The 27,814-nt window shown below is 41.3% G+C and overlaps 1 protein-coding gene across 3 annotated transcripts; it reads right to left on the bottom strand.

Annotated features, from left to right (window-relative positions):
• Positions 1–5,722: 5,722 nt before the first annotated feature.
• LOC121797708 (putative late blight resistance protein homolog R1B-16) lies at positions 5,723–9,847 on the bottom strand. 3 transcript variants are annotated; one of them, XM_042196389.1, is made up of 5 exons: positions 9,695–9,847; positions 9,291–9,476; positions 8,928–8,975; positions 6,129–8,839; positions 5,723–5,949 (listed from the first exon to the last, which is right to left on the bottom strand). In XM_042196389.1, exons 3-4 carry the CDS (start codon positions 8,949–8,951, stop codon positions 6,143–6,145), a joined length of 2,721 nt encoding a protein of 906 aa, XP_042052323.1. In that variant the 5' UTR covers positions 8,952–8,975; positions 9,291–9,476; positions 9,695–9,847; the 3' UTR covers positions 5,723–5,949; positions 6,129–6,142. The 3 variants fall into 3 exon arrangements, with proteins under 3 accessions (XP_042052323.1, XP_042052324.1, XP_042052325.1); XM_042196390.1 differs by lacking the exon at positions 8,928–8,975 and having other exon boundaries at positions 9,695–9,846; XM_042196391.1 differs by lacking the exon at positions 8,928–8,975 and having other exon boundaries at positions 6,129–8,790; positions 9,695–9,844.
• Positions 9,848–27,814: the final 17,967 nt, after the last annotated feature.

The raw sequence follows: 27,814 nt of genomic DNA, 5'->3' as shown, positions 1-27,814 counted from the left end.
AAAGTGAAGTTATATGGATTAATGAGAGAGTTGGGTTTCCATTTGAGAAGAGGCGGGTTGATATGGAGTAAAGGTGGCTACACCCAAAACTAACAAGAAGAAAGTGAAATAAGAAGAAAAGAGTCCAAGTTGACTCAAAGTAGAAAACTATAAAGAGAATCCTCTAAAGAGGAAGATCTGCACGCTCGAGCTCCTGAGCGCGAGGCGCGTGCAGCCCTTCCGCCACGTAAGAGAGGAGGAGACTTTGAGCCTCTGCAAACAGATCGCTTCCGCCAGTGGCGACATCGTCGCGTGCAGTCCTTCCGCCACATAAGAGAGGAGGAGACTTTGAGCCTCTGCAAACAGATGGCTTCTTGGGAAGGAGTGATACGAACCTATATTATTATTATTTAGTTTAGATATTATAGGGATTTAGCACATCTCTTTCTATATCTTTGTTTTCTTGTTCATTAAGTCATAGACTGTTATCTTTTTATTCATTCAATGAATATATTATTTTGGCCAAGTCCCTTGCATATTACGTTGAATCCTTAATCCCTACGCCACCTGCTGCCCGACGGAATCTCACCGCTCACAACCGGGACGTATATCAGATCTGCAGTCGCTGCCCGACGGAATCTCACCGCGCACAACCGGGACGTATATCAGATCTGCAGTCGCTGCCCGACGGGTTGGAACCCGCGCACAGCCACCCAGATTCTTCCTCCGCCGACCCTCACGGGCGCCGGATTTATCTTGTTATCCGTTCTACCGAACGTTAGGGATTTAGGTCCTTAACACGAGAAGGATCTCCGGCTAATCTGTCAGGGATGACGTCGTACGATGTTACAAGGAGGGTGGTGGTCGGGGCAAAGACTTGAATAATCCGTCCAGGTGGCGACGGGGTTCTTGTTGGCCGATCGATCTCTATCCTTCCATCAGCTTGCTGCTTCCGTTGAAGACCCAACGGATGTATCGAAAATTAGACAAGCTGTTCGATAGCATGATCGACCAGCATAAAGCCTTTGATTTGAGGAGAGCTCCTTTGATTTCAAAGGGAACCATCTGGAATGCATACCTTTTGGTGCAGGAAGGAGAATGTGATTCGGATTAGAGCATCCGCTTCTCTATCATTTAGATTTAGATTTGGATAGTACTGTTAGGAGGAAACACCCTTTGCATTTGGTTCCTATTGTATTGTTAAACGACCTTTGAATGCAAGTGCCTCACTCATTTATATATATATGGCTTCTGTATTCTCGTGTTCTTGGAGTGACGATAGGTAATTTAGAGCACTAATAAGCACGATAAACGAAATTATTATCCCTTAAATTCCTACTAGTGCCTACAATTACAGTAAAAGAGTAATAATTAGATAATTAAAGAACAAAACAAATAAAAATAGAGTAAAAGAGTAATAAAATAAGAATATGGTTTTAATGTCATAGTCAGTCATATGAGATCACATCAAAATTGGATCTCATTGTACCAACAATTTTCCTTTTCAGGCAGGATGTGTATTCAGTGCGTGGGCAATGATGAAAAACCCTAGCACACTCAGAGCATCCGCAACGCGTGCCGTTGCGGTGCCTTATTTCGTTCCGGAGGAACGGAACCGCGGCGGCACGCGTTGCAGCCGCCCGTGTCGTCGCCATTCCGTGCCGGTGCCGTGCCGGGTGCCGTTCCCGCGAGACGCGGCACGACACGTTCCGCCACGCGCCGAGGCGACGTGGCGGCCTCCCATTCGACGCGTGACGCCCACTCGCTGCCCCGCGAGTGGGCGTCGTCACGGTGACGCAATAATTCGATTTTTTTTTTTAAAAAATCGAATTTAATAAAAAAAAAATATTTTTATTTATAAAAATTGTTTTTTATATTTAAAAACAATTTTTACAAATAAATGAATACTAGAAATTCGTATTAGCCCATATATATTTGATGGGCTTGCGAATTTATGAATCTCATTCTTGGTTGTCTCTCTTTTATAGAGACATCCTTGAATGTTTTTTGTTCCACTTTCGATGTGGGACAAACTCATCTTGGTTGTCTCTATTTTATAGAGACATCCTTGAATATTTTATGTTCCACTTTCGATGTGGGACAAACTCATTCTTGATTATCTCTATTTTATAGAGACATCCTTGAATGTTTTATGTTCCACTTTCGATGTGGGAAAAACTCTTTCTTGGTTGTCTCTCTTTTATAGAGACATCCTTGAATGTTTCATGTTCCACTTTCGATGTGGGACAAACTCATCTTGGTTGTCTCTATTTTATAGAGACATCCTTGAATATTTTATGTTCCACTTTCGATGTGGGACAAACTCATTCTTGATTATCTCTATTTTATAGAGACATCCTTGAATGTTTTATGTTCCACTTTCGATGTGGGAAAAACTCTTTCTTGGTTGTCTCTCTTTTATAGAGACATCCTTGAATGTTTCATGTTCCACTTTCGATGTGGGACAAACTCATTCTTGGTTATCTCTATTTTATAGAGACAACCTTGAATGTTTTATGTTCCACTTTCGATGTGGGACAAACTCATTCTTGGTTGTCTCTATTTTATAGAGACATCCTTGAATGTTTTATGTTCCACTTTCGATGTGGGACAAACTCATTCTTGATTATCTCTATTTTATAGAGACATCCTTGAATGTTTTATGTTCCACTTTCGATGTGGGAAAAACTCTTTCTTGGTTGTCTCTCTTTTATAGAGACATCCTTGAATGTTTCATGTTCCACTTTCGATGTGGGACAAACTCATTCTTGGTTATCTCTATTTTATAGAGACAACCTTGAATGTTTTATGTTCCACTTTCGATGTGGGACAAACTCATTCTTGGTTGTCTCTATTTTATAGAGACATCCTTGAATGTTTTATGTTCCACTTTCGATGTGGGACAAACTTATTCTTGGTTGTCTCTATAAAATTGTATTTTAAATTATGTCAATTTTTATTTTTTTAGGATTTTAATTATGTCTTTTTCTATTTTTTTGAATTTTAAGTTGTAATGTTATTTTAATTTTATTAAAGTGTGTTTGTTTTAATTGAATTGAGTTGGAAATAAAAATAAAAAATGAAATTGAATGAATAGTAATTTAAGGAACGGTTAAGGAACGGTTAAGGAACGGAGGGTTGCAGGTTCCGTTCCTTAGTTAAGGAATGGAGTAAAAAAGTACAGTGGGGCCCGCAAATAGTAGTTTAAGGAACGGTTTAGGAACGGTATAGGAACAGCGTTGTGGATGGCCTCACCAACCCACAAGAACAAGTGTACGACAAGGGATATGTTATGTAGACGAAGAAGACAAGTTTGAGGAGCTCAAGTACCTCAACAAAATTGCATTTCTCACTAATTCACAAACACAAAACGACCATGTACTACTGTTTTGTTGAGTCGTTTAAGTGGGAGACTACTGAACTCTTATGTTTCAAGGGTCGATACAAGTGTTGGGTGGGCCACTATTAGTCCACCTGCCTCGATTGAATCTAATATCTTTTTGTGCTCTATTTAGAGCATCCGCAATGGCGGACGTCCACGCGGAATTCCCACCGGCGTGCGGAAATTCCGTACGGACGTCCGCCATTGCGTTGACGCTCGCAGAATTCCGCGCGAAATTCATTAAATGTTATTTTTTTCGGTTCCTATATATACATCCCGTTGAACTTCATTTCATTTGTATCACTTGTATTAACAAGTTTCTCTCTCTCTAAAAATACCTCTCTTTCGAATCAACGATGGAGCACCACGACAGCGATTCCCCCGCCTCGAGCGAGTCACCGGCGCCCCATTTTCCCATCGGAGGGAGTACGCCGATGTCCGCTGCGATGCCTCAAATGCTGGGGATGATGCCCCAGTCTCAAATGCCACCGGGAATGATGCCCGGGTACTACAACATGTACCCGCAGTGGTATGAGATGATGCCCCAGATGCCCTGGGCGAGTACGAGGATGATGCCCCAGATGCATGGGTCGCCTGACGCTGCGAGGGAGTAGGAAGGGGGTCCACCAATCGCCGGTGGACAACGTCTATCGGCCGTTTATGGATTTACTGTCGACGGACTACCCGGCGAGCTCTCCTCTCGAGACTCAGTTCGCTAGTGTCGACACGTTCTCGTTCGAGGAGTTGGGGCTTTCTCCGGTCCGGGATACTCCCGCCAGCTCACCACCGGCGACGGGGAGGGCAGGGAGGACCAGGCGAATGAGGGGCAGGGGACGGGGCGTCCCGGTGTACGAAGGCGAGGTGGGGAGGGATCCAGCGGAAACAAGAGGACCGTCTGGAGCATGGACGAGTGCATCACGCTGGCGAAGGCGTGGATTAGTGTAGTGGAGGATCCATACGTCGGGGCGAACCAGGACATCGACCGGATGTGGTGGCGCATTAGCCAAAGCTACCTCCAGTTCAAACCGCAAGGGGGAAGGCGCACAACGCGGAGCAATGCCTGAAACAGTGGGAACGGTTGAAGAGGCAGCTCAGTCGATTTGCCTGCATTTACACAAACAACCTCCGTTCGGCAACCAACGGCATGTCTGCCGAGGATGTGAAGCTTTTGGCTCATCCGCAGTTCCCCGACGCTGAGAAGGGCTTCGGGGAATTCAAGTATTGGCCGGTGTTTCTTGTGGTGCAGTCTTCGCCCAAGTTCACTGCGGGTGTTGAATCTGACAGGCCGAAGCGGACGAAGATCAGCGTCTCCGGAGAGTATAGTAGCAGTGCTGGTTCCGCGAAACTCCCCCCGCCGAGGCCCGCCGCCGTCGCCCGGTTGGGCAAAAGTCCACGGCGCGGAAGTCGAGGTAATTCGGCAAGGAATTCCGCTACTATGTAGTGAGAATTCTGTATGACGTGGCAAGGCAGTGGGGAGTCCGTATGACGAGGCAGAAGGTGTTTTAGGGAATTCCACGGGGAATTCCGCCGGGAATTCCGCAGCAAGCCTTGTTCACGCCCGCTCTCTAGCCCCCCGTTCGATGGGTCCTGGTCAGCCGGGTCTGGATCCGAAGACTCGTGCCACTTCAGGCGCGTCCAGGCTCGAAAGCTTGCCAAGCCCCAAGGAAACAACCTTGAACAGGCCCACATGGGAAATTAATCCCAAGTTGCACCATCCATGATTCAAACTCAAGACTTTTTGAATTGACGATATCCTTGCCTCCCTTCTCAACCAGTTGAGCTAGGAGGCTTGGATAGTCAATAGATTATAATAACAGGGATTCTTAGTGTTACTATCCTATTTTACAAAGTTAATCTATTGAATAATATTTCAGTTTATAGTGGATTTGTACGTACTTCAACTATTTATAATCTACCCCATTAGATTTTAAGATTTAATAATGTCAATAAAATATTAAGATTGAAGGCTCTAGGGACCCACCACAATTTAAAAAATTAAAAAATTGATGACTAGACTTCCACGTCAGCCGTCGCTTATGAAAGCGTCATAGAATTTAAGGCCTTCAAAGAAAGGAAATGGATTGTTAGGAATCAGCCATTGAACAGTGGATAACTTCATAAACCAAAGTCTGAACATTGATTAAAAATGGTGTGAGCTCGTTCTATATGAAAATTCCTAAACCTGTTTTTAATAAACTTCTAATACTTGTAATTATGTTATGCTAAAACAGCGACTACGCTTTCCTTTCAAATGTTTGCACCAAAAATAGGAAAACTTGGGCTCAAGAATAAATCACAGCCATTTGCAACAGCCTGAGCCTGAGTGGGGAATCACAAAATAATCAAACCAAAAATTTATTATTTTAAACAAAAATAAACAAGCCAATGAATTTATTATTTGCAACAAATTTAAGCAAATAAACAAGCCAACTGGTAGCAACAAAAATAAGAGTTACATGCTCAAACAGTAGTTGCAAAGAAATACGCATTCTCAATACAGAACACAACGAAAACAGTTGGTGTCAATCCCCAAGAACTACTTCCGACAGAAGCGGCCTCATCAGTCCATCAACAGACAGAGATTACATCTGCAGATGAGTAATAAATAACCCTTATCAAACCACACTCACTATTCAGGAATATGCAAGTGACACTAATGAGTTGCTAGACGCTATAACCAGCACATTTCTGTCTATATATGTTTACCTACAAACTGAAAATGGAAACCAATGTACCATCAAATGCATTATTGTAACAGCCTCATTACCTCAATGTTTCAGATTAAAAATAGTCTATCTCAACTTGAAAGTTGGGGCTTGCGAGTCTCCGTAGCGCTTGGTTGTTGCTGTTGTTGAAGAGCACAACTCGAACTTGTAATTCATCTTGCTCCTCTGCTATCGTCTTGGCAGACTCCACCACTGATTCCCTGCAATATTTCAAGTGAATTGATTGCATCGTTGGTATTTCACCAATTTCACAAGGGATCTCCTCCAATTCCTTTAACGCGTAAAGGCGAATTTTCTCAAGGCATGGAAAGTGAGAGCTCTCTGTTATCCAGGATACCAAAGGACACCATTTGAGTTCCAAGAATTGGAGGCTGGGGAACTGTTCTTCACTCGTTTCCCACACGCCTTTTTGGAAATGAGCTCGTTCCAATTTAAGCTTCTGAAGAAGAGGTAATGCACCTATGTTTTTTAGCATCACTTCATTCACATCCCAGTTGGAGTAGTGTGATCCCAAGCTCAACTTCTTAAGAGAGTGTGGGAAGGTATTCCCTTTAACCTGCCACCAATTAGTATAGGACTCTAGTGTATTCATGGACTCGAGATTTTGAAACTCTCCACTATTTATTGCCAATTTCTTTATGTTGGGGAAATTCAAATCCCAATCCAAATTCAAAAGATTAACTCCTTTGAGCGTTTGTAGTTCGTACATGATGACAACATTTCCATTAGGAGGACGTCGTAGACCCAGTGCTCCTTTATAGGATTCAAAATGCCTAAGTTGAGGCATCATCCAAAAACTTGATGCAACAAAACTTGTAGAATGGAAAATGATCAGTGTGTGTAAATTCCAAAGAAAACTAACTGAAGAAGGGATATCATACATGCTCCCAACAAACTGAACTCCAACAGCAAGATACCGCGAGTTCACAAACTGGAACAGACCATCTAACAAATATTCATGGGTTCCATATCTATCTCTATCATAAGCTTTCAATGTCCTCAACAGTTTTGACTCAGGCATCGGAACAAATTCCATGCTATGACATACAAGAGAACGAGCAAGCGGAACAGATCGTAAGGCCTCCCAAGCCTTATCCTTTGAAGTGCCTCCAGGAATAACAACACAACGTTGCCTATTTAAGGCCTGAGACTTATGTTTCCCTGTCACATAATAAAAGCCCTCTTTCCCAGCTTCTCTGCAACAAAGGTCTCTCAATAGATCATGAACTTTGCAGTACTTTATGTTTCCAGTACACCCTAACTCATGAACTAGAATGAGATTTCTATCAACTAGCTCATATAAGTACTCTTTTGCACTCGTTTCCAAGCTTTTCCCACTTTGTGGTCTTAGAAACCCTTCCGAAACCCACAACTTGACGAGTGTTGAGACACGAACTGCACGGTCTTCATCAAACACTCCCATGTATAGAAAACATGGCTTCAAATACATTGGCAAATAACTGTAGCTTAGTTTTAGAATATTCAAGCAAAAATCATCATCAGCTGAATTCACTACTGAACTTGAGTTTTTTCTTATTGATTCCCAACATTCTTTAGTGTGTTCCACCTTTTTCAAAACACCTCCCACCACAACAATTGCTAAAGGAAGTCCTCCGCAATTCTCTACAATTTTCTTCCCAATTTCCTCCAATTCAACTGGAAAACTTTCCTCCCCAAACACAGAGTTGGAGAATAGATCCCAGCTACTAACCTCATCTAATAACTCCAATCGAAGGCAATAATTGCTGTTCAATTGAGAACTCAACTGCGATTGCCTAGTCGTCACCACTATGCGACTACCATTCCAATTATCAGGAAAGAAATTTTGCATCTTATCCCATGCATCGACACTCCACATGTCATCCATAACAATTATAAACCTTCTATTGAATAAATATTTGTGGAGTGCTAATCCTACTTCATTTTCACTCATTTCTTCCTTGCTTTTTTTGTTGGCTTGAGAAAGCAACTCAAAAAGGATTTCTCTAATGTCAAAATTTTGGGAAACAGTAACCCATGCACAAACATCAAAATGCACCTTAATCAACGGTTGTGCATAAACATGTTTAGCGAGAGTGGTCTTACCAATCCCTCCCAAGCCTACAACAGGGATGACTTGGAGTTGGCGATCGTCTTGTCCATTGGTGAGCTTGTGCATGATTTCAAGTGATACATCATCAAACCCCACCATGATGGAAGATCTCGACGAACCACCAGATGTTGAGAGACTTCTGTGGAGCTGAGCTTCGGACACAGATATCTTCATCGCCTCCTTCTTGACCAAATCCATGTCTTTTATCACTTTCTTCAAACATCGATAAAGATTATCGACGTAACTGATTTTCCTGCCATTATTTATGGGCTTCATTAGACATCCAAAGTAATTGGACCACATGAGCGGTTTACTTTGAGAGCTGGAGCCAGCAGAAGTACTGGTTTCTCCTCCCGAGTGTATTTGTCCATGATAAGCTCCACTGGATTTACGCAGCTTGATCATGTCCACAATATGGGACTCGATCACATCTTGGGCTGCATATGCTGCCTCTGCAATACGAATCTCTAACGGATCGGCTTCGCTTGTGTTGGCAACAGGGGAATTATAGGTTTCAAGAAATTCTTGCAAGGAGGTGACAGTTTGAGTGAGGGATTCAGCTTGTTGTTCGTCGATAGAAATCGGAGGGGAAGGATGATGCTTGATATCATCTAAGATATGCATGAGCGAAGTCAGAGCTGCATAAGCTGCCATCAATCTCTAACAGCAAGTTAGAGAGAAAAAGGTGCAGCAAACAAAGGGTAGGAAACTAGGAATGAGTTTGAGCTTGTTTGTGAAATACAGTTACCTTTGTTAATATAATCATTAGCATGACATTTTGACATAATATTGCAACCTTGATCACAGAAACGCGTTAACAGTTAACATCACAAGCTGCTTCATGATAAAATATAGCCATTTTGATATAACAATTAGCTGTTGAAATTAATTAAATATGCTGCAACTATCGGATAAGACTTCTTCGCATAGAATACTTCAAATTAAACTATAACAATATGATTTAAATTTAGTTTTATTTCAACAACAAATCGTAATATTGTATGATGACTGTTAAATTAAATGTGTGAATCTACAGTCTATGATGCTAATTCTAACCTGTTCGTAATGGATAGATTTGTGGATCAGAAAAGCGAAAAACACCACAAATTACCTGGAGGCTGCAGGCGGCGTGCGGAGGCGGAGACACCGCGGCGGGATACGGCTGGTAGCGGAGGAGGCGAGGTGGCGCGCTACTGCCTGCCTCTTTCTGACTAGGCGTTTACATTGTGCTGGCGCGGAGCAGAGGCCGCGCCGTCATCGGATTTTTACAAACTGATGCTGACTGTGATTTTACAAACTGTAGTTTAATTTAATACTAATACTAATTTAATTTGACAAATAATGATAATGCGATTTTAAATATGATAATTACTCGGTATAACAGGATAATGCAATTTTAAAAATGATTACTTACATAATTTCCTTTCAAAATTATTATAGCCCATTTCAATTTTCTCAATGTGCTGAAATTGTAAAACTAATTATGAGTTGACTTTTGAAAGTAAAGAAGATTACCAATTAGTTGTACTCGTTTTGCTTGCATCCTCCGAAAAAAACCTTCCAAGGAACAGAAAACTCCTTAGTCTCTAACATGATTGACCAACAAAATTTGACACGGAAAGAAGAGACAATATACAAACTTTTTAACAAGGATGAAGCGGATCGTATTTGTGCTATACCACTTAGCACTCGTATACTGGATGATAAACGAATATGAGAATATGATAAGAAAGGAATATATTCGATCAGGAGAACGTATCACTTGGCAGGTACATTTCTTGGGAAAAGTCAATAATATAAAACATCCTCAAGTAGACTGGAAAACGGCTGGAAAAGATTGTGGCATTCTAAAGTTACACCAAGAACCTACACTTCTTGTGGAGAACATGTGTAAACTGTAAACAGCTTGCCCACTAAGGAAAATCTTTATCGTCGAGGCATTGATGCGGGATCTATTTGTGAGATTTGTGGCTTGAGTTGTGAGTCAAGTGATCATCTATTGCTACACTGTACTGAAGTGGTTAATACTTGGAGGTATGACCCTCTTCGCGTGGACTCTCATCTCCTTAATAGCTCTTCTTTTAAGCAAGTGGTTTGGTGGTCTCTTTTGGAAAAATTACTCCATGAAACCTTTGCACTTTTTGCTTGTACTGCATGGAATATTTGGAAGAGGAGAAACGAATTTTACTTTGACCAAAAAGTTTTTAATTGGAAAGAAATACTTTCATTGGCTCACAAAAATTGGATGGAAATGTCTCACACTTTTGAAAAGAATGCTGGAAATAAAATTGAACATTGCAGTTTGCAGAAATGGGAACCTCCTCCATCGGGCACTCTTATGATGATATAAATGTTCTCTAGAATGGTCGAGTTGGATTGGGTGTGATCTTTAGAGATGAAAAGGGGGTGGATGTCTTCGCTTGTAAGACTGAACTTAGAGTGGCCGGGTCAACTTCATTGATTCGGTATGGTTTGAATATGGCCCTTTTGCAGAATATCTCTAAGGTATATGTGCAATGTGATAATCAAATTTGATTTAGGGGACTAAATGGTGATGTGGATCTTGATCCTTACATTGAGGTTGTGAAAGATGACATCTTAGCTATTGCGAGAAGGGTCGGCGTCATCGATTTTCAGTTCATATATCCCTATAGCTTGTAATCGTGTTGCTCACTTACTGTCCACAAGTCCAAACTTCGTAGGGGTAAACTTTATTCCAAAAAATATTTTGTTTGTTATATATGAAGAAACATCTTAAATTTATAAAATTACCTTACTTCTAAAAAAACGAAGTTTGTTAAGGGTGTTTCCCTTAACAAGCACCGGCGGCGAGTTTCGCTCGGCGGTGGAGATAAACTTTCGGCGGCCAACAGGCTCGGCGGACGATGGCAGAGTTTCTGTGCGCGGGAGTCGCTCCCGTCGGGCAGATAACTCGGCGGCTTATAGAATACTCCGGCGTCCAATTAGGATCGGCGGAGGGAATCCAAAATTAGGATTGGAAAACACACGTTATCTTTGGTGGAGAAAATATTTCATTAATTGATTGAATGAATAAAATGATAACAAGCTCTGCTATTTATAATACTAGAATTACTACCCTAACTTATTGACCAAGAAAACAAAGATATGGAAAAGATTTGGGGAATAAAAGATAACTAAATAATTGTGATTTCCTAAGATATAGAGGATCGTATCAACTCCCCCATGGTTAAAATCCGCCTTGTCCTCAAGGTGGAAATCACGAATTAACGACGAGAGTTGACAGCAAAAGCCTTGGCGAGGCGTCGCCTCCTGGATCAAACACACACCGAGCAGCTGAGCGTGTCCCTTCATCACCTCCATAAAAAATCAACGAAGGCAGACTGATGTGGTCATCTAAATTCAATGCTAAAATGGAAAGCTCTGCCACACGTCCCTGAATGATCAAACATGGCTTGTTATTTCGTGGAGGAATCAACCTTGCATCGGCGTCGAGCGATGGTAATCGAGGATTCATGCTTGTAATATCAGTGACATTCAAATCCCCATTAAATTCCGGATCAGTATTGAAGACAACATGGTTTGCAGGCATGGGTAGCTCTATGCGAAAGGTCCCCGTGGCAAACAAGCACTTGATTACTTCTTCATGCGGAAGCTCCTTGCTATCACGTAGATCCGGTTTTGCTAACTGCAGAGCAAGAGATTCTCCTTTTTGATTGCTGAGACTGACACATATACCAGGATCGAATGCACGCACGGTGATCATTTCGATCATCTTAAGTATGTCACTATCTTCATCATCTTTACTCTCAACTAAACCCTTCGGTCCCATCCCATTCTCTTTCCATTTATCTTCAACAATGTTCTTTTCTCCCACAACATCATGAGAACAAGGTACAACTTTATTTATCAAACCATACTCACCAGCCTTTTGCATATTCATTTGCCACTCCTTTGGCCTCGAGCTCGGGACAGCAGCTTGCGGAAGACGATTAGAGGCCAACAATGGAGCTGTCTCCGGTAGCAGTTGCAAGGGCTGGAAAGGGCCTGGAGTGGAGTAGACCGGCAGTTCCAAGGGCTGTGCTGGACTCGGCTGCGGCGGGTGATTTGATCGCGGCAGCGGCAGTGGTGGCTGGTAGGGTTGGTGGATCTGGTCTACAGCAGGGGTGGCCATTAGAGGGGGTTCCCAACACGAAGTCTGACGCGCTGGGGTTTGATCGGATTTGGTGTGGTGGCATGGTGGAGCCGTTGATTCATTGGGGACTAAACACGAAGGCCCAAAAGAAGCCTCATTATTTCTTGATGGAGGATATGCCATCTTTCGGAGTGGTGCAGAGACATTGGGCTGATCAAGATCGGGCTCGGCCTGCGGTAACATTCGGAATTTGCTAAACCGGCGATTTGTGGCATCGAACCAAGTTTCTATCTTGTCACATGCTTCCAATAAGCGGTCTAACTTTGCGTTAATCAGGTCCTCCGCTTTGGTGGCTGGACGAGGGTGATAATGAGTCTGCCACGGGCGATTTCGGGCGTAGGAGTTTTGCGGCTCTACGTATGAATCCGGGACCATATCTGGATCACAATACGGTGGTGGATAACAGTTATTGGTTCGTTGTCGGGGCGGATCCCAACAAGTGGGGCGGCGCGTCTGGACAGACCCCATTCGGTGAGGTTGCGGTGGACCGTAGGGTTCACGCCTGTACCTGGGTGGTGGCTGATCATAGGACAAGCGTTGATAACGGTGATAGCCGGCATAGTCGTATAACATGTTGACGGACTGAAGATAGGATGTTTTCTACGAAGGAAGGGGGAAGCTTCTGTTTGGTGGTTTTCTTCCCTTTTTTTGGATGAATTGGACGAAGAGGGTCACTCTTTTCTTTTGGGTGGTGAGGTATGGGTTATGGATAATGGTATGACTTCAACGCGGCACGCAGGAATCCTTCCCGTCGGGCTTTGCAGAAGTAGGATTGTCCGGCGGCTAGAGCTCGGCGGACAGGCTGGACTCGGCAACCAAAGCAGGTGCTGTGCGCGGAATATTTTCCGTCGGGCAGCAGTGGAGCTTTGATTCGAGATGGTGGGAGGGTCACCTCTCAATGAGAGCACCAGTTGATAAGGGTGTTTCCCTTAACAAGCACCGGCGGCGAGTTTCGCTCGGCGGTGGAGATAAATTTTCGGCGGCCAACAGGCTCGGCGGACGACGGCAGAGTTTCTGTGCGCGGGAGTCGCTCCCGTCGGGCAGATAACTCGGTTGCTGATAGAATACTCCGGCGTCCAATTAGGATCGGCGGAGGGAATCCAAAATTAGGATTGGAAAACACATGTTATCTTTGGTGGAGAAAATATTTCATTAATTGATTGAATGAATAAAATGATAACAAGCTCTCCTATTTATAATACTAGAATTACTACCCTAACTTATTGACCAAGAAAACAAAGATATGGAAAAGATTTGGGGAATAAAAGATAACTAAATAATTGTGATTTCCTAAGATATAGATATAGAGGATCGTATCAAAGTTCCTGCCAAATTTAATTTTGGAAAAAACCAAACTCATTTTAAATTCGCTATAAGATGAAAGTTCGTAGTAGTAATGATCAAATTATAATTAATGCCAATTTTCAGCTAAAGTTTGTGATTTTAGTGGGTTTACTCTTATTTCCGAACCTATTTGTAAAAATTTCAAATATAAGTTCCCTTTGCTTTTCTACCTTGGTGCATTTTGTTGACACTGTGGTCTGAAGTTATTTTCCATCTCATAGGAGTATGTATCATGGCTTCTTTATTCTCCAATTCTTGATTGTAATTTTTAACAGATATGGCTGACCTATGCAGGCATTGAAAACTAATTTCTTCGGCAATTATTAATTACTTTTATATTCAAAATGAGTTGTGCAGAAAAGTCAACTAACATAAAAAATTACTTCCTCTCCGGATTTAAAGAGTCTTTTTACCATTTTTATTTGTCCGGGATTTATAGAACCATTTTCTTTATTCTATTTTTAGTATACAAACTCCACAATCCACCAACTTTTTACACTCACAATCCAATATAAAACTAATAATTTAAATGGGTCTTATATTTCACTCACTTTCTCATTTTACTTTTCTTCACAAAGTCAAACAATTTATTAAAATTTGTGCCGAGTATAAAGGGGTCTTTAAATGGTGGACGGAGGAAGTATTATCTACCACGTCTGATGACCGATTCACGAAGATGACTATTTGATGCTTAACTGCGAATAAAACAAACATGGCTGACCTATGCAGGCATTGAAAACTAATTTCTTCGGCAATTATTAATTACTTTTATATTCAAAATGAGTTGTGCAGAAATGTCAACTAACATAAAAAATTACTTCCTCTCCGGATTTAAAGAGCCTTTTTGCCATTTTTATTTGTCCGGGATTTATAGAACCATTTTCTTTATTCTATTTTTAGTATACAAACTCCACAATTCACCAACTTTTTACACTCACAATCCAATATAAAACTAATAATTTAAATGGGTCTTATATTTCACTCACTTTCTCATTTTACTTTTCTTCACAAAGTCAAACAATTTATTAAAATTTGTGCCGAGTATAAAGGGGTCTTTAAATGGTGGACGGAGGAAGTATTATCTACCACGTCTGATGACCGATTCGCGAAGATGACTATTTGATGCTTAACTGCGAATAAAACAAACATGGCTGACCTATGCAGGCATTGAAAACTAATTTCTTCGGCAATTATTAATTACTTTTATATTCAAAATGAGTTGTGCAGAAATGTCGACTAACATAAAAAATTACTTCCTCTCCGGATTTAAAGAGCCTTTTTGCCATTTTTATTTGTCCGGGATTTATAGAACCATTTTCTTTATTCTATTTTTAGTATACAAACTCCACAATCCATCAACTTTTTACACTCACAATCCAATATAAAACTAATAATTTAAATGGGTCTTATATTTCACACTTTCTCATTTTACTTTTCTTCACAAAGTCAAACAATTTATTAAAATTTGTGCCGAGTATAAAGGGGTCTTTAAATGGTGGACGGAGGAAGTATTATCTACCACGTCTGATGACCGATTCACGAAGATGACTATTTGATGCTTAACTGCGAATAAAACAAACATGGCTGACCTATGCAGGCATTGAAAACTAATTTCTTCGGCAATTATTAATTACTTTTATATTCAAAATGAGTTGTGCAGAAATGTCAACTAACATAAAAAATTACTTTCTCTCCGGATTTAAAGAGCCTTTTTGCCATTTTTATTTGTCCGGGATTTATAGAACCATTTTCTTTATTCTATTTTTAGTATACAAACTCCATAATCCACCAACTTTTTACACTCACAATCCAATATAAAACTAATAATTTAAATGGGTCTTATATTTCACTCACTTTCTCATTTTACTTTTCTTCACAAAGTCAAACAATTTATTAAAATTTGTGCCGAGTATAAAGGGGTCTTTAAATGGTGGACGGAGGAAGTATTATCTACCACGTCTGATGACCGATTCATGAAGATGACTATTTGATGCTTAACTGCGAATAAAACAAACATCACGATCCAATTCACAGTTAGGCCATCCGCAATGGCGCCTAGCGCACGCCTAGCCGAGCGCCGGCGCTAGGCGGTCCATTGCAACCGCCCAGCGGATTTCGAAAATAAAAACCGCCGAGCGCTCGGCGGTTTCGCGGCGCTAGGCGGTGCGCTGGGCGATCCGCTGGGCGCCCGAATCGCCTAGCGCACCGTCGAGCGGAATTTTTTAATTTTTTTTTATTTTCGAAACACTATATATACGCGGTTTGCACGTCATTTTCAATCGCACCACTTGTTTTAACGAGTACTCTTTCTATCTTAATTTATGTACAAGATCAACACCGAGAAATGGAGAACACCAACGAAGGTACTCCAGTGACGAGCGGGTCTCAAACTCCCCCGCTACCCGTGGGAGGTGGATGGGGTCCGATGCCAGGGTACTACAACATGTACCCGTGGCAGGGTATGATGCCTGGGATGGCAGCCGGGAGGAATATGCCTGGGATGGCAGCTGGGGGGAGTATGCCGGTGTGGCAGGGGGTACCGGGGATGCAACCCGGTATGCATATGATGCCGAGGTGGGCGCCCAGGATGCAGATGATGCAGGGAGGGTGCCCGGGATGCGGGGGAGGGGGGACGGCGATGCAGCCGGGGGAGGGGGACGTCTATCGCCCCAGTTTTGATTTTTCGACTGCTTCTTCGCACACATCGACCCCAACGGATGCGCAGTTCACGCAATTTGAGACTTTTTCCTTAGAGGAGTTGGGGTTTGATATTCTCGGAGTTGCGGATACTCTCGTTCAAACGGGGGGAGCAGTGCAGGGTCGTGGCGCCCCAAAGAAGAAGGGCAAGGGGAAGAAGGTCGGGGAGTCGTCGCAGCCGGGTGAGGACGACGGCTCGGTACGGAGAAGGTGGACTGATGCGGAGAACGTCGCGCTGTCTAAGACTTGGGTGAGTGTTTGTGACGATCCTCTCATTTCTAACAACCAGAGGATCGTCAACTTATGGGGCAAGATAGCAGCAGCCTACCAGAGATTTTGCCCGGAGGGGAGGTGACGCAGCGGGGAGGATTGCCGGAAGGGGTGGGACCGAATCAAGGCTGCCGTCTCCCAATTTTCTGGTTTGTACGCCAACGCCCTCCGCATGCAGAGCAGTGGCCAAACGGAGGAAGAATGCAGGAGGATAGCGGAGAAAGCCTTCCCCCTAGCCCGGGTTGTATAAGGACTTCACATACTGGAACTGCTATCTTGTGCTGAACGACTCCGAGAAGTTCCGAGTAGGTGTCGATGTTGGTTGGCCGAAGAAGCAACGACTGAACTATACCAGTGATTTCAGCGGCACCGAGACGGCCCAGGAGGTCCCGACCCCTCGTTCGTTCGCTCGCCGAACTCGCCCGGTTGGGCACAAGCGGGCTCAACGGGAGGCGAGCGCTGCAGCCGGGGGTTCACATGAGGTCCAGTCGGCATCCCCCTTGGCCAATCCACAGCGGATCTCAAATTCTTCGCGCGTCAACAAACGCGCAATCAGATGGTCAAGACGATGGCCGAATGGCGGGCGGCGGTGGACCCCGTGGAGAAGAGTTTGCTTCAAATATTGCTCTTGAACATGCAGGAGGATTTGGAGGCGGCACGGAGGGAGACCGGCGGGAGTAGAGGCGGCGGCCACGGTGGCGATGGTGGCGACGGAGGCGGAGGCGATGGTGGCGACAGCGACGGAGGAGACGACGACAGAGACGAGGAGTGAATTATTGTACTTTTTAAAATTTTAATAGTATTATTAATGTTTCCCGTATATGTCTCGTAAATTAAATTCTGTACATTGTGTGATTGTTAATTATTTCATTTTTATATAATTGTTATTAGTGATGTGGCTAGGCTGAGGCTGGGCTATTTGCTTGTTTTGATGATGTGACAGGAGGATTTTTAGTGTTGATGATGTGGCAGGAAGAGTTTGTGGCTAGGCTATGACTGGACTATTGCTGAGTTATTCCTATTATGGATGGCCTTACAACATCACTTTGAAAGTTACAAAATAAATTAGAAAAATTACACAGCCTGATACACAAGTGAATATTTAATTATTAACATGTAATTTAGAATTGAAGAAGAGGAAATGATAATTGGAAAGGAGATTTAATTATATTTCTTCATTCAATAATTTTTAGAGTATAAAAACTCAACACATGTTTGAATACACATTATGACTATGTGTTATACTAGAAAAATAAATCAAATCTAATCTCAAACAACTACTGAAATAAATAATTTATGTATTACTATTAAACCTCCGATTGTCTGAATATATAGATGAATAACACAAGACTACTTAACCCAAGTTAGGCACAAAAGAAATACTCACAACTTACTAAGTAGTACTCGTAAAAAGATAATGGAGTTTTTTAACAATATAGTACTATCAATATTCATAGCTCTAGTTTCCTTTTTTGTGTTTGTGTTTGTGTTGATGTTTCTGAAATCTCAAACAATCTCAAAACATGCAAAGACTTACTCACACATCCCAGGTCCCAAAACCCTCTCTCTTATCGGAAACCTCCGCGCCGCCAAACACGGGCCGTTAATGCATCTCCAGCTCGGCGAAATCCACTTGATCATCATCTCCTCCGTCGACTTCGCCAAACAAGTTATGAGATCACCTTTGCCAACCGGTCCCCTGGCCTGGTGACGGAGAAACTCTCCTACAATTACTCTGATATCGTCGGGGCCATCTGCGGAAGATCTGCACGCTCGAGCTCCTGAGCTCAAGGCGCGTGCAGTCCTTCCGCCCCATAAGAGAGGAGGAGAGTTTAAATCTTTGCAAACAGATCGCTTCCTGTGAAGGATCTCCGGCTGATCTGCCGGGGAAACTTTACATGATGTCGTACGATGTTACAACGAGGGTGATGGTCGGGGCAAAGACAAAAGACCGCGGAGCAGTGACTTGTATAATCCAAGAAAGCCTCCAGTTCATGTTGGCCGATCTCTATCCTTCCATCAACTTGCTGCCGTTGATAGCCGGAGCCCAGTTCAAGATCCAACGGATGCATAAAAAATTAGACAAGTTATTCGATAGCATCATCGAGCCACTGGTGATGGTGGCGAGTTGGAAGATCTGGTGGATGTTATGCTCAAGATTCAGCAACATGGAACTGAATTCCCTCTTAGAGCATCCACAATTGCGGCGAGCCCACCGGCTAGCCGATCCCTGGCGCTCGCCGGTTCGCTCGCCGAACCATTGCAGCCGGCGAGCGCCAAATCGGCGAGAAAAACAGCGAGCGCACGCCGATTCCCGAGCGCTGCAGGCTCCCGATCGGCCAGCCGATTTTTTATTTTTTTATTTAATTTTCGAAACACTATATATACGCGATTTGCACGTCATTTTCATTCGCACCACTTAATTTAACGAGTTTTCTCTCTATCTTAATTTCTGTACAAGATCAACAACGCGAAATGAGTAACGCGGGTGGTAGTAGTGGTGGTAGTGGTGGGGATGCTGAGGAGTTGATGTGTAATTTTAGAGCTTTTAAGTCAAAGGAAATTTAACACTCAAGTTTAAAATAATAACTCTAAAACTACAACTTAACTGCAAGAATACAGTTGTAGTTGTAATACTTAGGGTGTCGAACCACAGGGAGGCGTATGTTATTTAACAAGAATTGACAAGATTAAAAAAAAAAACTAAATTTACAAACTAAGGAAGACTTTTCAAATAGGAAAAAGATGTCACTCCAAGTTACTCACTAGACTTGTATTGTTTTACACCTTTAACAATGAAACATAAGAAGGGATTAAAAATCAACCTAATCGCGTGCACTGAACATGTTTGCGACGTATAGTTCACAGTCAGCTGAACACTTGTTCCATGAACTAATTTTCAATGTCTATACACTCCTGCGGAAGCGCGGGAGAAATAAACATCTACTATGATCACCTACTTAATCCACTATCAAATTATCCTCTGAACAATTCTAATTCGATAGCAATCCAACAATCAAACATTCCTAAACTATGTTAAAGAGACAATAGCATAGGAAATAACAACACTACATTATTAGCCAAAAACATAGTGAATAATATTAAGCACATTGTTGGACACAAACATATGAGTTCATTGGTGTAAAAACATCCATACAAAGCCTAGATTACAACTTGGAGTAACATAGAGAGCTTAGCCTAGAAACATGGTGAAATATGCAATAAAAACCGTAGGAAGCTTGCTCTCGTTGAGTGAAATTGGGATATGGAGACGGATCGTCGGAATGTTGGACGGAATTTCTTCCTCTCCTTCTTCCTCCTCTCTTTCTCCCTTTTCTCTCTCCTTTTCCTCCCTGAATTCGTCCACCCAACTCTCTCTCTCTACTCTAATTAATTCTGCCACCCCCCATCCCATCACTCTCTCTCTCCAACCTTTTTTCTTTCTCCACGTCCAATCACTCTCTCTCTCTCATCCCTCCTTTAACTGCAATATTGCAGTTATACTTTATCCACCCGGCCGGGTAGATTAATGGGCATAAAATTCACCCGGCCGGGTGACTTGAAATCAAACCCTCCTGGACTTTCCATACCTCGCGAAAATCACCCGGCCGGGTGAATTATTGGGCATGAAATTAACCCGGCCGGGTGGCCACTTTTGAGAGCTTTCTGCACAGCTTTTCACCCTCCGAGCTTCCTTCTTTGTTTCACCATTTACTCCTCTTCCTACACCATAAAACACACTTTTGCAAACATCAAACTATATAAATCATGTAAAGTTAGGGGAATAAAAATGTACAATTTGATTCACATCAAATACCCCCAAACTTATTTGCTTGCTCGTCCTCGAGCAAGATCACAATAAACACAAAACTTTAAAGCTCAGCTCACAAAAGTTTTCATAAGAGTGAATCACATAGAGACATGAATGACAAAAACTAAACCCCCAACAATTCCATTCAAGATTTCTCACTCTCATGAACCATCACTTATCAACCTAGAACTTCAAGTCATGGTGCATTTCAAAGTAAGTCCAAACATGTGATCATACAACTCAAACCGTCATCATTGACTCGTCAAGCATTACTTACCACATAGACTCGCGGATTTCAAATCAAACTTCATTAACTCTACCAAGTTATTTACAAAACATCCACAAGCATCAACAATAAGGTCCAAGGTCTTATTTCAAGGTTGTAATGGGGCTAGGGACGAGGTAGGATAAGTATGGATAGTGAACTCAAAGGCTACACATTTGAGTGCCAAATTCTTCCCTCCTACAACTTTCCTCCAAAGATCAAACAACAAAATATTACAACCATATTCTCACTCCCCCAAACTTGAGATCAAATCTAGACAAGATTACATATTACACAAATAGAAGCTCTTACTTTATTTCACAACTTTTTTTTTTCTTCTTCTTTCATTTCTTTTTTTTCTCTAAATCAGACCTCGACTCTTATAAATTTGGAGGTCGTCTTTTTCTTTCTTTTTGTTTTTTTTTTCTCTTCTCTAAGAACTTCATTCTTTTCACTTGTACATTACATCAAGTCTAAAAATGTCTACACTTTTGCAATACACCACCCAACACTCAACATTCAACCACCAAAGCTCAAACTTGTTTTTAGCACCCAAATAGTAGCAAGGTCCATTGATGAGGCTAAAATGAGGCTTATTTAAGTGGCTAAGTAATTGGTTAAGTGTTTACACAAATAAAAGGGAATTAAGCTCAAAGTGGCTTCTAGATGATCATTAGATGGACTAGGCATGTGATCATTTGGCCATGGAGTTCATCCTAGTGCCTTATCCTCCCAAATCATTAATACAAATGAATACAAGCACGCAACTCGATAAAGCAAATCAATTCAAGATAATTTCCACAAGACATATGACTTTCATACTCTCCTCAACTCAAGAAATCGAATGTAGTCACAACATGCTCTTTCAAATAAATACATGCACAAATTCCATCCATTCTAAGCTTCAAAGATCAAGTAAAATCAAGCAAGAATTCCCAACCAGAAAGTCGAAGATCTAGCATGCATCCGTCAATTACATGATTCAAAACACTTTTAGCATATAATACACCCAATAAACATGCATCCCAAATCATTCACAACCCCCCCAAACTTGAATGCTTCATTGTCCTCAATGTATGCAAAAGAGAACATAAAAAGTAAAGGGAAAGAAGACTCCCCCAAACTTGGCGTGATATCCAAAGTGCATTCGGGTGGGTGGGTGGGTGTATTTTCCTTTGTAGGTGTGCTTCCTCATAAGCTCGAATGTGGATCCTATCTCCACGTTGCTCCTACAAAAAGAAAAATTAAAACAACAAAAAGAAAACAAAATACTCAATTCATAAAAATACATCGAAGGAAAGAATTGAGCGAACAAAACCCTCGATTTATTAAGAGAAAATAAAAAGAAAACTAAAAACTCATTGGGTTGCCTCCCAACTAGCGCCTTTGTTTAAAGTCGTTGGCTCGACTTAGCCTTCTAGCTACAACTCTGTAACAAGAAAATAAAATGTTAGAAAGCTATACAAAAATAAAAATAAAAAAGAATCCTAAATTAAATAACCAGTTGCCTCCCCGGCAACGGCGCCAAAACTTGATGTGTAATTTTAGAGCTTTTAAGTCAAAGGAAATTTAACACTCAAGTTTAAAATAATAACTCTAAAACTACAACTTAACTGCAAGAATACAGTTGTAGTTGTAATACTTAGGGTGTCGAACCACAGGGAGGCGTAGGTTATTTAACAAGAATTGACAAGATTAAAAAAAAAAACTAAATTTACAAACTAAGGAAGACTTTTCAAATAGGAAAAAGATGTCACTCCAAGTTACTCACTAGACTTGTATTGTTTTACACCTTTAACAATGAAACATAAGAAGGGATTAAAAATCAACCTAATCGCGTGCACTGAACATGTTTGCGACGTATAGTTCACAGTCAGCTGAACACTTGTTCCATGAACTAATTTTCAATGTCTATACACTCCTGCGGAAGCGCGGGAGAAATAAACATCTACTATGATCACCTACTTAATCCACTATCAAATTATCCTCTGAACAATTCTAATTCGATAGCAATCCAACAATCAAACATTCCTAAACTATGTTAAAGAGACAATAGCATAGGAAATAACAACACTACATTATTAGCCAAAAACATAGTGAATAATATTAAGCACATTGTTGGACACAAACATATGAGTTCATTGGTGTAAAAACATCCATACAAAGCCTAGATTACAACTTGGAGTAACATAGAGAGCTTAGCCTAGAAACATGGTGAAATATGCAATAAAAACCGTAGGAAGCTTGCTCTCGTTGAGTGAAATTGGGATATGGAGACGGATCGTCGGAATGTTGGACGGAATTTCTTCCTCTCCTTCTTCCTCCTCTCTTTCTCCCTTTTCTCTCTCCTTTTCCTCCCTGAATTCGTCCACCCAACTCTCTCTCTCTACTCTAATTAATTCTGCCACCCCCCATCCCATCACTCTCTCTCTCCAACCTTTTTTCTTTCTCCACGTCCAATCACTCTCTCTCTCTCATCCCTCCTTTAACTGCAATATTGCAGTTATACTTTATCCACCCGGCCGGGTAGATTAATGGGCATAAAATTCACCCGGCCGGGTGACTTGAAATCAAACCCTCCTGGACTTTCCATACCTCGCGAAAATCACCCGGCCGGGTGAATTATTGGGCATGAAATTAACCCGGCCGGGTGGCCACTTTTGAGAGCTTTCTGCACAGCTTTTCACCCTCCGAGCTTCCTTCTTTGTTTCACCATTTACTCCTCTTCCTACACCATAAAACACACTTTTGCAAACATCAAACTATATAAATCATGTAAAGTTAGGGGAATAAAAATGTACAATTTGATTCACATCAGGAGTACGAACGGCAAATGAACGAAGCGTTGGAGGCCGTCCCGTGAGATAAACCGGCTAATGCAAAGGGCTTTGCAGCCGGTGGTACCCCGACCTCGACCCGTTGTCCACCGCCGAGCAGTGATTGATCGGGATCACGTAGCTGCACATCAGCGGCTGTATGAAGACTACTTCGCACAGGAGTCGCGGTTTAACACCAACCTTTTCAGGCGGCGTTTCAGGATGAGCAGGGTCGTGTTTATACGTATTGTTGACGCTTTGGAGCGTCGATATCTGTATTTCCGCTTCAGGCACGATGCGGCTGGCAGACCCGGCCACACACCTATTCAAAAGTGCACTGCGACAGCAGTTGGCCTACGGAGGCGCGGCAGCCATGTGGGACGAGTACCTCCACATCAGTGAGACGACTGCCCTTGAATGTACGAAGTATTTCTGTCAGGGCGTGATTGAAATATTCCGTGATCAGTACCTTCGAAGCCCTACCCCCTTAGACTGTGAGGAGTTGATGCAGATGCACGGGGAGAAGCATGGGTTCCCGGGTATGTTAGGCAGCATAGATTGTATGCATTGGGAGTGGAAGAACTGTCCTGCTACATGACCGGCTACAAAGGAAAGAATCCCACGATGATCCTCGAGGCCGTAGCTGATTACCGGCTGTGGATTTGGCATGCGCATTTTGGGGTAGCCGGGTCGAGCAATGACCTCAACGTCCTCAACTCGTCTCCCCTTTTCAACGAGCAGTGCCAGAGCGTCGGCCCGGCCATCAATTTTGTCGCCAACGGCAACCGGCATGATATGGGCTACTACTTGGCGGATGAGATATACCCTAGGTGGCCCGTCTTTGTGAAGACGATCAGATGTGCGTCAGATGAGAGGAATGCCTACTTTGCGGAACGACAGGAGTCGGCGCGCAAGGACGTGGAGCGCGCATTTGGTGTGCTCCAGTCTCGATGGGCGGCAATTAGGGGCCCAACGCGTTTGTGGCATGTCGGCTGCATTGTTGATATAATGTACGCCTGTATTATCATGCACAACATAATTGTCGAAGATGAAGGTGTACAACTGACTAGTTGGGCCAACGACGATAATGAAGCCGGTCCAAGCCACGGCGTGGCCGCCCCCGACGTACGAAGTGGGGTACCTCAGGATGAAGCCGGCTGCCTCCAAGCACATGCCGACATGCGCCAAGTGGAAGCTCATATTCGACTCCAAAAGGATTTAATTGAAGAGTTGTGGGCTTGGAGGACTGCACGGCATTAGTTTTTTTTTAATTATGTATTTTTTATGTACCTTTTTAAAATTTAAATAAAATTATTGTATTTTCCCGTATCTGTGTCGTAAGTTGAATTCTTCATTTTGTGTGATTGTTAATTATTTGTTTTTATAATTTTGTTTATTGTGGCTAGGCTATGGCTGAGCTATTGCTTGTCCAGTTGTTTGTCCTGATGATGTGGCCGGAGGAGTTTTTAGTGCTGCTGATGTGGCAGGAGGAGTTTGTGGCTAGGCTATAGTTGGAGTATTTCCATTGGAGATGCTCTTACAACTCACAATATTAAAGCAGTGGTTCTGGTTTGTGCTTCTTCTTCATTCTCAATTTTGAAAAAAATTTCCCTTCTATTCACTTTAAATTGACTTGAGCTTAAGGAATTAATTAAAATGTGTAATAAGAAGAATATGTTTAAGTAAAAAACATTACTAGTAGAATGCCTTTATATAGTTTGCACAAGTTAATGAAACATAGAGTTACTTAAAAATGGAGTAGTATTGATCGAAATTTTTAAGTTGGAAAAATGAAAAATCTAAGACGAAACATGATAATTTCAATACATAGACGCAAGAAACCCGAGCATACTCATCAAGGCACAAGAAGAAGTGGGATACATAGACGAAGCCCCCCAAGTTTGATGAGCTAAAATACCTGAGATTAAGAGACACTGAGGTTGCATCCTCCATGGCCGCTTTTAATGTAGGAATATTTATTTTTATATGTGACCTATGTAAAGATAGGTTTAATATTAAAGATCAAGTTCAAATGTGTCAATGGGATTCTAATATTAAAGACGACACCGTGATAGATCGGTTTCGATTAAAGAATTAGAATCGGGTGTATTGATAACCCTCCTTTCTTACCTTGTTATTGATATATATATATATATATATAGGGTTTTGATCTATGCAAAACTAGATTTAAATACAGAAACGCAGAACAATATCATAATTAGGTCACTTTTAGGTCATAATTAGGTAATTTTTAGGTCATGCTAACAAAGCATGACCTAAAACGATCTTAGCATGACATTAAACTCAAATATTATAATATGACCTAAAATTGCTTAATTATGACCTTCCGTGTTTTAGGTTAATTATTGACCATTAGATCATCTAATCCTAGGGCCAAGATTTGGTCTGCATTTCTGGATTTAAACACATACTTATTTTGATCATCTCCCTATATATATATATATATATATATATATATATATATATATATATATATATATATATATATATATATATATAAAGCCTAATATATATGTATGTATATTGGAGATTGTATGCATAAATGATGGTTTATATATGTATACATGTGGCACCGAGAATTAAAAGAAATGGAAAAGGTGTCAGTTGTTAATGATAAAGAAGTTATCACTTCTATTTTATCTAATTAGCAACGGTTGTGATATTCAATGTACATATATATAAATTTGGGTGTTATGCATTTATAACCGTAATGATAAGGAAGTTGATTTCTTATATAAGAGGAAATGCAATTCTCTTTATAGCAATCAACGTATCTTTGGTTAAATGAAACGATATGATTCTTCATTCACGTCGTTTGAACATGTATAAATATGTGCGATGGTTTCAGCATTAAGAATCAATCAAAATTCGTGTTACACGCACAGAAAAGTCACAATATATATATACACATTATATACAAAGTTTTGATTCTTTGTCCATTAAAAGAGTCATTGAATGTTTGAGGTCAAGGAGAGGATAAACATCAATAGCAGCTTAAGGGGAAACATCAAATAGTGGATCAAACCCTACATCAAATTAATAAGCATGGATGGAGGTTGGTGATTTTATCCCCACTTTATAGTGTGTTAATTTGGTTGAATTAATTCAAATCTAGAATTAGATTTCATTATCGAAATCATTAAAGCATTGAGATATGGCTTACAGTTGGTATCAGAGCCAATCTAGATTTGGTTAATTCACCATTTATGTGATTTCAAAATCGAAATTGAATGGTTTTGGATTTTTCGATTTTGGTTAATATGCTTCCGCTTGTGTATTGGGTAATTGTTTTATATTAAAACAATATTAGGCTATTCTACCCATTAAAGATTTCAATATTTAAATAATATATAACTTGTTTATCACCAAAGTGGTCTTGTTATATTGCATTTATTTATTGAAAAAAATAATAATAATAAAATGTTTAAATTATTGATCATGATTAAAGGATGCTAAATGACATGAAAGTTGATTGATCAATAACTTTATTAGCTATATACTTGGAGATCACCCAAAGGTGGATCATTGTATGTATGTTAATAAAACGAAAAGGATTAATCTTGTCTACAGTATCACATGTAGTATGTATACCCAAAGGCAACATGCTTATTTGATATGTGTATGATGTGATTGATCATTAAAGTATATTCTAGCATCACATGAAAGTATATGTGTTTAAGTATTGCCCAAAGGTTGCTTGAATACATGTTATTACAGTTATCTGAATTGGTGTTTAAAGTTCAAAGCTCTAATTGTAAGCATGTATAATTGTTGCAGCTTCGTCTAATATATATGCATCTGCAAACTCTGTCGTAAAATTCAATGGGCAGAACTATGGTGAATGGTCAGAACAGATCCGGTTTTCACTGGGTGTTATGTCACTTGACCATGCCATACTTACGGTAGATGAGCCTACAGCCATTACGGAAGAGAGCTCCGAAACGGACAAATCTCGTTATGAGACTTGGGAGCGCTCCAACAGGCTAAGTCTCAATCTTATGAGGATGACGATGGCAGAAAGTTTCAAGCCATCTATGCCTAAGACAGAGAGTGCAAGGGAATTTATTGAAAAGATAAAGGAGTGTTCACAATCGGAATTGGCCGACAAGTCAATTGTGGGGGGCCTAATGAGTGAGCTCACTACAAGAAAGTTTGACTGGTCTAAGCCGATTCACGATCATGTAACACACATGTCAAACTTGGCAGCAAGGCTCACGACCTTAGGAATGGAAGTTCA

The sequence above is a fragment of the Salvia splendens genome, chromosome 4 (assembly GCF_004379255.2).
Source record: "Salvia splendens isolate huo1 chromosome 4, SspV2, whole genome shotgun sequence".
Lineage (NCBI taxonomy): Eukaryota > Viridiplantae > Streptophyta > Magnoliopsida > Lamiales > Lamiaceae > Salvia > Salvia splendens.
This window is presented reverse-complemented; position numbering and strand designations above follow the sequence as displayed.